A 12,619-nucleotide genomic window follows, 5' to 3' on the forward strand; every position below is an offset into this window, starting at 1 on the left:
AACAGCTACTAAGTCATCACATTTCACCACTAAGAATGCAACTGAATGGGTGGGATTGCAGGTACTATAAATAAGAAAAAATGGTCCAACTCCAAAACATGGACACATCACTTAGCACCTTGGCAGCTTTGCACTACAGGAGCCGGTTCATGTTTCTAGAGCACCAGGAGTCATGGAGAGTCCCAGTCGTGTCCAGAGGGAACCAGACCTCTACAAAGAGCTTGGCGCTGCTGGCAGTGGGACTTGCAGGGTGACAGATAGAGGTGCCCCTCTCCTGCCTCCCAAATTCCTCCTTCCACTGGTCCCCAGGGAGTCTGAGCTTTCCAGGGCTCAAGACCTGGTTGCACGAGAGACAGCTCTAGGGAAGATGGCTTTGGGGAGCCCTCGGATCCTCTCCAGTGTCCAAGATGCAGCGCCCACCCACTCAGCTCACTCCTGCTTGTCCCCAAGCCACAGGCTCTGCAGCTCTCCGAAGGGAAGGAGTACGGCATGAAAGAGGAACAATGCTGCTGCCTTCCAAACCCTTCCTTCCCCAATTTCCAAAGTGAAAAGGGCACAGACGTAACTCTGCACTAGGTTTGAGGAACATGGCAAGGACACAGTGAAACAAAGCCACCCACATCAAAGAAGAACTGCATCAGTATTTTACCTCCAGCAAAAGACACATTTGTTTGCACAAGCCAGGCTTGGTGTGGCCTCCATGCAGCGGTGACTCTCAATTCCATAAAATGTGTGTTTATAGCAGCCTCCTCGGCCTCGAAGCATTGACTAACAGCAAAGAAAGACACATACAAAGAACAAGAAAGTTAAAACATGTAATCTGGAACCAAACCAAGTATAAAAGGTTTAAAATCTGCTCTCTGGACTTATTTGCAGCTTTCAGTCACCAGTAACTTTGGTGTTCAGAGTCTCTCATGATACTTTGCAAGCGAGGTCATGGCTGCAGAGAAGGCCTAAATAATAACAGATGCAGAAAGAAGCCCATCGCATGCAGATCAGTAGACAGTCTGATTGTTTACATACGCCCTAACTGAAATAAGACCTTTATGGTGTCTAATTTACAACTAGTTTAGAAGACCAACTTTAATATAATCGATAACTTCTCGCTTGCAACCCCACAGCATAACAACGCGCTTTACTGAAGCTTTTAACTGGATGAGCCCGCAAAGAAACCCAGGGGAAGCCACTTAAGCTGCAAGCCCTGTTATCATAAAAGCCCACTAAAGAGTAACAAGGATCAATTTCAAGGCTGCACTACTGAACACTCAATTCTTCTCAATTGTCTAGCAAAGTATTTCTTCTAGGACTAAATTAAATAAATACCCTGACCTTATAAGCCCTCATTCACACCAGTCATCCACTCCAGCAGGATGCTGCACTTCCCTTCACAGAACCGCAGCAGCCTTCCCACCGGGATTTCTCTCTCACTTAGCATGGAAGTTGCTTGGAGCAAAGACTGCCTTTCATTATCTCAGTTAAATAATAATAAACGAGAAAGAATCTTTACTGCTCTCAAGAGAAAATGTGAAATATGGCATAGTAGTTTTTAATCTGCCTCCTGAAAAGTCCTAGTGATCCAAGAGAAAGTCTCCACCAAGCAGCAGGAAAAGAATATACAGGTAGCCCCAAACTCATGCACAGCCTTGTTACACAGTGAGGAGATTATAAACAAAATGGAAAACACTGTTTATTCTACCCATCCCTCCAACAACAGAGATTGAGAGACTCAAATTCCAGAAGAGCAACTTTTATTTTGGATTTCACAAGACAAGCAAATCAGATTCTTCCCAAAATTTGCAGGTTTTATGCTCTTTTCCAGAATATGACAGAACACAATCTGAGATATCGCTGTGAAATTCTGCTTAATACTAATCCTTCTAGCCTTGCTCCCGCTTTCTGCTGATACAAATCTCAAACAAGCCTCCTGAAGATATTCACATATTGGTGTGAATCAGAGCCAAAGCCACTGCCTGTAACCAATTTCAGCGCAATTTATTAGAACACTTTATGTTCAGTTCCTCCTTAAGCTAAAAATAGTCTGGTCCCACCTAAGCACACAGAGCTGCTATTTATTTTGTGAAATGGCTTTACAGTGCTGCATTAAATTCTGGTTCTTTAACAAAAATAAGTTGTCTGATTTTCTCTCTCAGTCACAGCACTGATGAAGTTTGACAAGTTTCTCTAACATTTCATGGCCTTCTCTGAGACTAAAAATGACAGAAGAGAAAAATATTTGGGAGAGCAAACAGCAGAAGCATCAGTGGGATCAGTATGGCTCAGATATTCGTGACAATACAGTGGTGGCCTCCTCAAACTGCTCACAGAAACAAGTCTTTTGATGAGACAGTCCATTGATACCAGGCATTTCAATAAGACGACAACTCCACTGCAGCCAAGCGCTTTGGTGATTGCCATTCAAAGAGCTCTCCTCAAAATAAACAAAGTTAATCATGCAGCAAAAGAGAGGTGAAGACCAAGAACGATCACTGCCACAGCACCTGAGTTAGAGATGAGCTGGCATTTTAACGAGGTGATGATTCCTGTGGTTTATCATCCCGCAAATGCTGGATGTTTTAGTGTTACATCACTACATGATGTTTTTGTTACATCAAATGTTACTCCTCAAATGTACAACGTTACAGACCAGCTTTCAACATATGAGCTTCTCAGGGGTCTGCAAAGGACAGTTGAAACAAACATACCGAACAGGCTGAAGTTTGTTCTACAGGGCTCTGTCTCTGCTGGGAACGTTTTAGAGCCTGCAAACAAACTACCTAAAAAACTACTGGTTTACATAAGCCTACACCACACAATTGAGGAGCTTGGATGATGTTTTTAAGGTATGTGCACACAAATATATACACAGAGACATATTATACACAGTACGTACACACATGCACTCCCACAAAGACTAAAGAAATCCTAGCATTAACAAGTGACAGTTAACCTTGCTATCTAAATCTTACTTGACAAATGCTGAAAGCTGGCAGAGGAGCGCTGACTGTTGCAAACTAGATATATCAGTCACAAAACAACAGGTTTAAATGCCCTTGTGTGCCCATTCGAGTGTAATGATGGACTGTGTTATCTTGGTTTCAGAAGACCTCAACGCCAGTAATATAACCTTCCTACTTTTCTCTGTGGTGTTCTGCTTCTGCCATATATTTCAGTAGGCAGGAGATATTTTAGCAGACAGCAGAATAACAGGAAAAACAAAGAAAATTATGTTCCCAGGTCTTTGCCACGGTTGCATTCTCACTCTTTGCCACAAGATCTTAATAGCTTGAAATGCTAAGCTACAGCTTGAAGAGGAAATTTGGTTTTGTGTAAGTAATACCACACTTTTAAGCCTATTTCATCTGGAAATTCTAATACCTGAATAAGCCTCTAGCTTTTTTTGTTTTAAGTTTATAAAATGAGAAAAGAAAAGAGCATACCTTTGTCCATCGGCAGAGCTTCACCCCAGAATGGCTTCCAACCAGCTTGTAACCTGAAAACAAGAAATAAACCATCAGTTTTACCCTGCAATAGGTGATACCCAAAGCCCATCGATGGGTACATGAAGTTATTAAGCATCACGGTCTCAATGCTGCTCCTCTACACTGGCTCAAAGGTGACACTACCAACAAGAGGTCGGTGGCCACTCACAGTGCTTTCCATTTGACCCTGGGAGGCTGTGCAGCAGAGCAGAGGCTACAGCCACCTGCAGGACTCCAGCCAACTTGAAATAGATTGACTCAAATGAGACTGAGCAATATAAACCAACAGGGGGTGGCCACAAGACTTCTCCATGTAACAGGATGGGCGACTGGCAGGTCCAGCCCGGACACATGGGACTTCTACACCATCCCCAAGGGACAGCATACGGAAGGGAGCAGGACAGGGAACCAGAAGCATCACCCGGGGACTGACTCTTCCCCAGGAACAAGGAGACATCAACACTGCTCCTCAGCGGGTCTGACCAAGCCTGAAGAATGCCATTTGACTCACAGTGCAGCTGCAAGTGGAGGAAGAGAACTGAAACGCACGGCTCAGCTTGCACTCAAGCTTCACAGGTTCACCAGTTCCACCTCAACTGGCACAGTGAAGCCACAGTGAGGGAGCTGCTCCTCTATGCCCAGAGGAAAGCCGATTTCATATCGCTTCCTCCACCAAGATGAACACAATTTCATTTAAATTTATTGGTCCAGGAGGATTAATTCCACAAAGTGTGTTAAGCACTAAGTACTTTCATTAACCAAACTGCTTGAGTTATTTTCTTCTTTGAAAAAAGTGCTTCGAGACCAACACATCTGAAGGATTAAAAAGTCACTTCAAAATCAGCACAAAAATAAGAGGGATTTGAGAAGCCTTACTGTGCCATTCACACAGTAGCATTTATATGTCAATGGCCTGGTTATCCCCAAACCCAGCATGTCTCAACTGGCCACTTCAGGCTGATGTTTTCAAGGAAAAAAATCAAGTTTTAGGTATCAAGTCTCCTTCTGGCCAACCAGCATGAATTTAACAGGTAAAGACTTTGTCTTCCGTTCAGCAGAACTGGCCCTCGCTTGCTGCAATGAAAACTGGCACCATTACACTGCCCTGCTCATTTGTCATCATGTGTCTCTTGCACAGCAAGATCTTAGAGAGTACAACTGCATCCTAAAGTCCCCCACACCTCCAAGGACACCAAGGCAGCCAGGAACTAGTGGCAGCAGATGCTACAATAGCTTCAAAGACTAAGAATCAAACCACAGGAAGATACAGGTGGCTAACAAGGAATCATAGAGCACCTTAGAGTACACTGCTCTACTTACTCCACCACTTAAACCCAGCAGAGATCTGCCCAGTCTCTCCTTTTTTTCCTGACCTGATGTTTGTTCTTGTCTCCTTGTGCTGGCTCTGAACTTGCCCAGGGGGCAGGATGTGCAATCTTAGCCTGATCAGTGTCAGGCTGCTCTTGCATCCTGAGCTCCTGCTCCCTTCCAGCTCAATGGGAACAGACAATATTTCAACCTTTTCCTCTCTAAATGAATAACCCCCCAAGCCCCACATGCATGTTCAAGGTTAATCCAATACAGCAAGGAAGAAGGAACTGTTGCAAGCCAGAAAGTCAGTGTTTTACACAGATCATCCAGTCTTCTCCTGGGTGGATCCTTGTAACACTGATCAGTACTTCTAACGTGGAACTGATAGTCCCCAAAGCCACATGCAATATTTGGGGCACCTTCATCTAGGACTGGATGGGACGCAGAAGACCTTATAGCAACTCAGAGGCAGTCAACTACACACAAGTGCATCCAGCTGCACCCCATCATCTCCTCCCACCCTAGGTCTGTTCTGCATTTCTTCACAAACAGGCTGGTCCAGCAAAGTCTAATCTCAAGCAAGACTTTCCTGTTCTGCTAGAATTCATGTCCTTACAGGATTTCTTGATGAGCATGGAAGAAGGAGGAGGGATGTACCACCCTTCAATACAGCTGTCCAAGCCAGACTCTTCACTGATGCCAGCCAGCACAGCCCCAGTCTTATTTTTTTCATTTCTCAGAACCAGCAACAGCCTTCATGCAAGATTATTCCCATAGATCACTTGTCAGCAGAAGTAATATGGCTGCTTTAAAATAGGTTTTAGATTAAAATTAAATTGGAAATAGGACATGCTTGCTACCGAGTTGTTTGAGGGAAGAAAGGATGCAGCTAAACTGAGCAAGGTACCAAGCTCCAGAGCCTAAAGCTACAGCATTTTCTTTAAGTTACTTAAATCAACTTTCACCATGTGGAGCGCCCACAGCTTCCTTCAAAGGCCAAGAAAATTGTACACGTTCTACATCAAAACAGAGTCTTACAAACTTCAGCCAGCTTTAGTGACGAAAAGGGGTTTACTCATCTTGTTTGCTGCTGCCAGGAGTCACAGCTATGATGACAGAAAGAAACAGCAGAGATTTGCAGAACTTCTTAAAAGCAGTGTGTGAAACTGTTGAACTTAGGTCTTCACCATGCAGTAAAGCCTGGTAGGAAGCCTGGTTACCCTGCTAAGCCATCACAGTGGCTGCTGGCCATGCCATGCTGTTTCAGACCTCCTAGTTCGATAAAATATCAGTGACCAAGCCCAAACACTTTACACATCTAGTCTAGGTGAGCAGAGTCCTTCCAGTTCTGTAAAGACTCATTCTTCACCTACTTGCTTTACTGCTGGCTAGTAACATAGGCAGCAAACCAATCTGGGTTAAAAGAAAGTAGAAAAGGTTAACAAGAACCAAGCAGCATTGAGTTTCAAACCAAACACGGGCAAAAAGGTGTTTGGGAACCAGTCTGAGGGGCCTCTCAGTCCTGTTTCCACATCACAGCTCCTGCAGAACAACCCTTCTGAAAGCTCAAGCTGGCTCACCTCTTCCATCAGCTTCGCCACAACTTCACCATGGCTCTACAAAGGTGAGTGGTGATGAACACATTGATGAACACTTACTGATGAACACATTCACTTCTCTGCTCTTAAGATATATCACTTGTGAGCAATAACTCTAAGTTAATATTTGCATACAAGTTTCAAACAATAGTGCGTTGTCTTGCTGGGACTCAGCTCACAGTCCCTCAGACACTAAGGCTGAACAAAACCAATGCATTTATTATTTCTACAGCCTAATATTCAAAGGAGACCTTAAATTATAAGCAGGCTCACAGTAATCAGCTCAACTCCTGACTAAAGGCACAAGAACATCAAATCTGAAGTCTGCAAGTTAGCTGATACTGCTCTAGTGATAAATTTTGAATGGCCTAGAAGCCTGCCAAACTGTACTGAAATTAAGCGCAATTTTTAACTATAATAAGACATGAATCAGGCTTTTAAACAAGCTTTGGGTGAAATGAGCGTTATCAGGCAATAACACTAGGCTGATAAACATGCGGTGATCACTCACCCTGACAATCCAACTGGAGTCTAATAGACTGCAGATAGACTTTTATCCAAAGAGCTGGCCAGTGCTGCAGATGGCAACTGCTCCATTGTCCAAGACAAAACTGTTCTGAAACCATCTAAAACTAAGCCGCAACATTTCAACTCTATCGTGTGAATAATAAGTTTTAGAAGGCCATTCCCTGAAACTCAAAGAATTCATCGAGCAACCTTATTGAGACAGGCCACTGCTATCTATACACCCATACCATGTTCCAGTACAAAGTATTTTGGTTGTGGTCTTGTTATTTTACCAGTGTCATACATATAACAAGTCTTTCTAAGCTTCTGAACATGAATGAATTATGTGCATGTGAGTGACTGTTAGTTTAATATGGAAAGCAGAACAGACATGACCAAGATAAACAGAAATTCTACAACTGTCCTGTGAGAATCAGTATCATGATACCTGCTCAGCCTAAAAAAAATGCATCTGCAAGGCACCCATACTGAACAGCTTTCAAAGATTGCCAACTATCCTGACACGACAAAGTGTCCCGAAGAAAACCTAAAGAAACCTTCAAGTACAGACCACTACTCCACCAAAAGCTTGTTTCAACAGAAGACTTGGAAAGCACAAAGCAAAAGATTTAATTAGGAAAAAATGATGCAGATCAGAGGTTCAGAAAAACATCTCCAAAAGGTACAAGAAAGACTCAGCCATCCTTCTCTGAGAGCGCAGTCACCGTAAGCTTGGTAAAAGCCAGTCTGATGTCACATTGTGCTTCATTAACTCAAACAACTTCCAGAAGGCTTTTCTTCCGAGAAGAGCTGGCAAGTCACTATGGCTCTATCAAGCAGTCTCCTTAAATAAAAGCCCTCTGGTTTGAAGCAGGGATTACCTGTTAAAGCGGCAACTCAGGGGAGGAAGGAGAACTTCATACTAGGAGAAAAAAAGTTTCCAATTTCCTGCTGCTTTGCAAGAGCACAGCTGAAGGTCAGCAATACAGCAGCAATCCAGCACCACCACTTTAAGGACCATTTGAAAGTTGTAACATAACTGCTTGCGCTTGAGCCCAAAAGACAATGTTCTGACTAAAGCTAGGAAATGAATGAGAGGAAAAAAACCACATAAGAGATGCTGTTTGTGAAAGGACCCTGTTCAAATATATCAGCATTTTATACCAAAAGAGAAAGAAGTGGAAATCGGGCAGTGGAATTTTTCAGAATGCCCAAGGATGACAGGAGAAACCCACCAGCTTTGTTCCTAGCACTGCCAAGCCCATCAAAACCTACCCTTTAGGTTTTCGCTTTCCTTGAAAAAGAAACAAGCAGTCTTAAGCATGCAAGGCTTGCAATTTGTGGAAGAATTTGCTTCCATGAACTTAAAGCAGGCGTGAGGACACATGAATGCATTGCAGGGTCATACCTTGTATGCAAAAACATCGTCATTCCAATATGGATGGAAAGTTTGCTCTTTCAGTGGAGCTGATGAAATGCTACTTCAGATCCTTCTTATAGTTCACAAAACAAAGAACATCTTGAACGTTTTTAACACATAGTAAAAGCCTACAAAGGTTTAGTGAAAGAACGGCAGCTGCTTCAGCAGGCAAGTCAAATCTAACCTAGTATCAAGAAAACGAGACTGTCAAAGTTCAAGGTTGGAATGCCAGCAGCTGTAATAAATACCGGCTTCAACACAGCTAATCATAAAAGAGCTAAAAAATTCTTAAAATCTGGCTTTTCACTTAAATCCAGATGTCCATTTTAATCCAAGAGCACCTTTTCCTTTGCAGCATGGAACCACTTGCACGGTACAAATACAAAACCATCAACACTCAAATGAATATTTTCTTGTCAAACAATATCTTTGACAACAGCAGCTAGAGAGACCACTGGTACTTTCACCTACATCAACTAGCGCTGAAGAAAAAACAAGAAAAAAGCCTTCTGTATCTGGCACCTTTGACAGAGGGCGACATGGTAAAGCCAGACCATTTGCTGATATGTTGCAAAATGTTTGCCATGAACACATCACACTGGTGACCTCCACTAGTAGCAACTTGCAGAAGTGAGGCCATGGGCATCAACAACATGGGAGCCCATCCCTTTTTAATCCCTTCCCTAAAAAGACATCAAGTTCTTGAGACCAGCTCTAGCCCAAGGCAAGATGGAAAGATGTTCCAGCTTAAAAGACTTAATTTCAAAGACCAATACCTTCCAAAGCCCTTTCAAACCCTACAAAAAATGGATGCATCTTTAATGTATATATGTTTATGCTTATTTTCCTCTATTATACATGGGGTAATTCCACCAGCTCCAGTAATCAGGCCCACAATACCAAGCTTCTACCATCTACTTTGCTCCTGATGAGCTGCTGCATCTGTGCCAGCGAATCAGTATTGCAGTGAGCTCACCATCAGCTCTTGGCAGTTTTCACACTGTGGGACTTCGCATCTCCTCCTTCCTGGATTCTTCCTCTTTAACTGTGCATTTGCTCTTTGTTTACACAGACATTTTCTGACGAAATGTGAGAAAGTTGAGTAGGCTTAACTTTGCCTGGTTTCAGTCATTGTAATTTATTCTGCTTACTAACAATAATTTGCTATTTTGCAAACTGATATTTAATCTTCCCACAGCCAATATTTGAATTCTGTGGTACGTTTCAGGGATTGCACCAGTGTTCCTAATCCCTGACCCAGCTGTGAGCTGTTAGTGCCACCTGGAGTTTGACAGCTAGGCAGAAGGCAAACTGCATCCCAAAGATGCATGCAAACATTTTGCAGCACAGCCAGCAAAAACACACATCCAGCAGCACCAATCTCTGCGCAACATCTTTGCACAGCAGATCTCATTCCTGAAGTCCAGACAGTCAAAAAACCCAGCACAATGAGCAGAGCTGAGATGGTCAGAAAAAACTCAGAGCTGCAGCCACTGGAAACCTCAGTCCCAGAACGAACAGCAAGAGCCACCAAGTGCTTTTAACAAACCTAATCTCAAATGAGGTTGGTAAGCACTGGAAAAGCCCAGTCTTCAATATTTTCCTGAAGTCAGTCTCTTGATTGCCCATAAGTGCTGAAAAACAAAGCTCAAAGTATTTCTTTATATGAACCATGAAGTCAAAACATGAAAACAAGCAGTTACTGAAGCAGCTGATACCATTTCAGATACAAGCTGTTTCCCAATACCTCTTGCCTTCAGATGTGAACCAGATAGAGGTATTCTGGACAGTCTAGTGCTAAATTTTAGGCTCGCTTAACCCGTAAAGACAGAACAATCCAGCTGGACTGCAGCAAAACTATCCCTGCGGCAGCAGAGACACGACAGAATGATTTATACAACGTCAGTGGGGTCAGCCTTTGGATATCATTAATCTATTCCCATTGCGTTGCCTACCCCGAAAAGCACAGTTGTGTATTTATTACTGCAACAGCAGAAAAGAACAAAGCAAAGAGTTTGTCAGGAATACACAGTATGAGCAGCTTAAGAAATCCATGTCCTTGGAATCTGTTAAGCAAACAATCAGCTCTTCAGGGTTTCGAGTTTGTTTTTTCTGTTTTATTTCTGCACATTTAAGAGAAGCACATGAAAGAAGACCTGAAGCACTGCTAAATACAATTGTAACTTGATAGAGATGGTGAAACTGGCTGTCACTGTGTAACACCATGTTTGACCTCAAAGTATTTTAAGAAGTCAGCTGCATTAAAACCATGATTCCCTCAGCTGCCAGCCTTGGCTTCCATACGTGGCATGACAATCTGTTTGGCTTTTAGAATGACCATCACCGTCAATAAAACACTTGGCAAATCAAAGAGCAGTTAAGCCTAGCAATGGTTAACAACCCGAGCAGAGCACAGGTCTTTGCGCTATTGCTGTACTGGCTTTATAACAGCAGGAAAATGTAAAGGGTAGTCAATGTTCCGTACTCATAAAACAAGCACAGCTCATACAGGAGACAATGAGGGAACCCCTGTGGATCCACACTGGTTTTTACAGTCATCTTTCCTCTTAAAACAGCAGCTTGAGAGCCCCTCTAAAGCTAAAGAAGGGTTTAAATGCATTTCCCGAAAAATGAGGAGCTCTGGAAAGGCAAACTTCACCATATACAAAACCCTTCTGGTACCCAGGCCAAGTGAGAAAACTTTCAGCCCAGCAGGGATCATTTCAGGGATCTACAAGCACTGAGAAAAGCAGACATGAACATACAAGGTTGTACCTACTAATCGCCGTAGGAAACACTAATATGAGAAGTTTGCTTCTATTTTCAGTTTACTTCATGACATCTACCTAAACAGATAAAATTAGTAAAGCATTAACACAGCAAAGTGGTACCACTGCAAATATGACAAACAGCCAAATATTTCAACTGTCAGCCTCTCTCCAGCTATATTTGTTACTCGGAGGCACTAAATAGTCTGTGCTGTATTTGTATTTTATGCAAGACTAAACACTAATGAAAAGAGAATCAGCATTTTCTCACAATACAAGATTGGCTACAACTTTAAAAAGCCACTATTACAGAGCATCTTTTGTAACAATATTTGCAACCAGACAACTGCACGCTAACACTTGTAGGGCCCAAGAGGTGAGGCTATGTTTACCTGAAATTCAACACCAGTGCTAAAATAAAATCATCGTTTAAGCAATATTCAGTTTACCTACAGGAAGGTGAATTTGTCTGAAGGTTAATCAAAAGAAAAAGCGAGCAGTACAATAGTCTGAAGAGATGTTCTTCAAAGGCAAACTTCTTTTAAATTGCAGTTGCATAACAGAACCGCTTTCTCCTGAATCACTAGCACTGGATTTTCCTTCTCTTGGGCTAATTATGCCCTCAGGGATAATCTTGAAAAGACACTGAACCTACAGTGAAATCAACCAGTTATTGCCAAGTAAGTTCCATTATCTTTTGACTACATTGCACTTGTTATTTTCGTGGGGAACGGCGCTCAGGGAAAGAGAGTTTCATTTTTACAGCCACATAAGCCTGTCTTGGTGTGTTATTTGCAGAACAAGAGTGTTATATGACATGTTGAAAAAGAAATACAACTTCTCTTCTTCACTCTTGAGTGATCACTAAAGAATCAGGTAACCAGCAGAGGAAATGATCAGAGGCTTGTGCAAACGAGAGGCAATTGTAAGTGTAAGGATACAGAAAGAATGGGTTTAAGTCTTTGAAACCACAGATTTATGCATATAGATCCTACTGGCTGATTCAATGCTGGCATACCCCAAATGTCAAAGGAAAGGAGAAATACATACCTACTTATCTGGATAATGAACTCCCATCCTTGGAACATCACAGTGAAATCTGAGTTCTCTGGGGAGCTTGCCTTCATGTCAAAAAAGTCATGGTGGGAAGGTGACCCTCCTTCCAGCACCAGTTTAAATTCTCAAATAACCACTTTTTAAATACCATTAGAAAAGCACAGTTCCACTCACACCCCAAACAGGCAGAATCAAATGCCTGTCACCCACAAAATCTCAGGCTGAAGAATGGCCAAGATAACAGTGTTTGGATCCCACGGGACACGGCAGAAATTCAGAGCCCAGCTCCTAGCAAGGCGCCTCCACTGCAATAACCAGAAGTGCGTTCTCAGAAGCACCAGGACAAATACTACTGATTTAGCAAACAAGAAAACTGAGCACACTGTCATCCTAAGAGATAAAAGGAATGAAACTAAGCTCCCTTTAGTCTCCAACTGAGCAGCACAGGGAAGCTGACATCACTCTTCTCCTGGCTCTAGC

The 12,619-nt window shown here is 42.7% G+C and overlaps 1 protein-coding gene across 2 annotated transcripts in view; it reads right to left on the minus strand.

Annotated features, from left to right (window-relative positions):
* LOC138729741 (S-adenosyl-L-methionine-dependent tRNA 4-demethylwyosine synthase TYW1-like) overlaps positions 1-12,619 on the minus strand; it is a 90,127-nt gene that overhangs the window by 58,302 nt on the left and 19,206 nt on the right. For both annotated transcript variants that reach the window (XM_069874226.1, XM_069874227.1), the window contains exons 9-10: positions 3,438-3,490; positions 650-768 (exon numbers count right to left, since the gene is read on the minus strand). In XM_069874226.1, coding sequence (XP_069730327.1) covers positions 650-768; positions 3,438-3,490 — 172 coding nt within the window. The remainder of the gene's footprint in view (positions 1-649; positions 769-3,437; positions 3,491-12,619) is intronic.

The sequence above is a fragment of the Phaenicophaeus curvirostris genome, chromosome 21, assembly GCF_032191515.1.
Source record: "Phaenicophaeus curvirostris isolate KB17595 chromosome 21, BPBGC_Pcur_1.0, whole genome shotgun sequence".
In the NCBI taxonomy this organism is placed as follows: domain Eukaryota; kingdom Metazoa; phylum Chordata; class Aves; order Cuculiformes; family Cuculidae; genus Phaenicophaeus; species Phaenicophaeus curvirostris.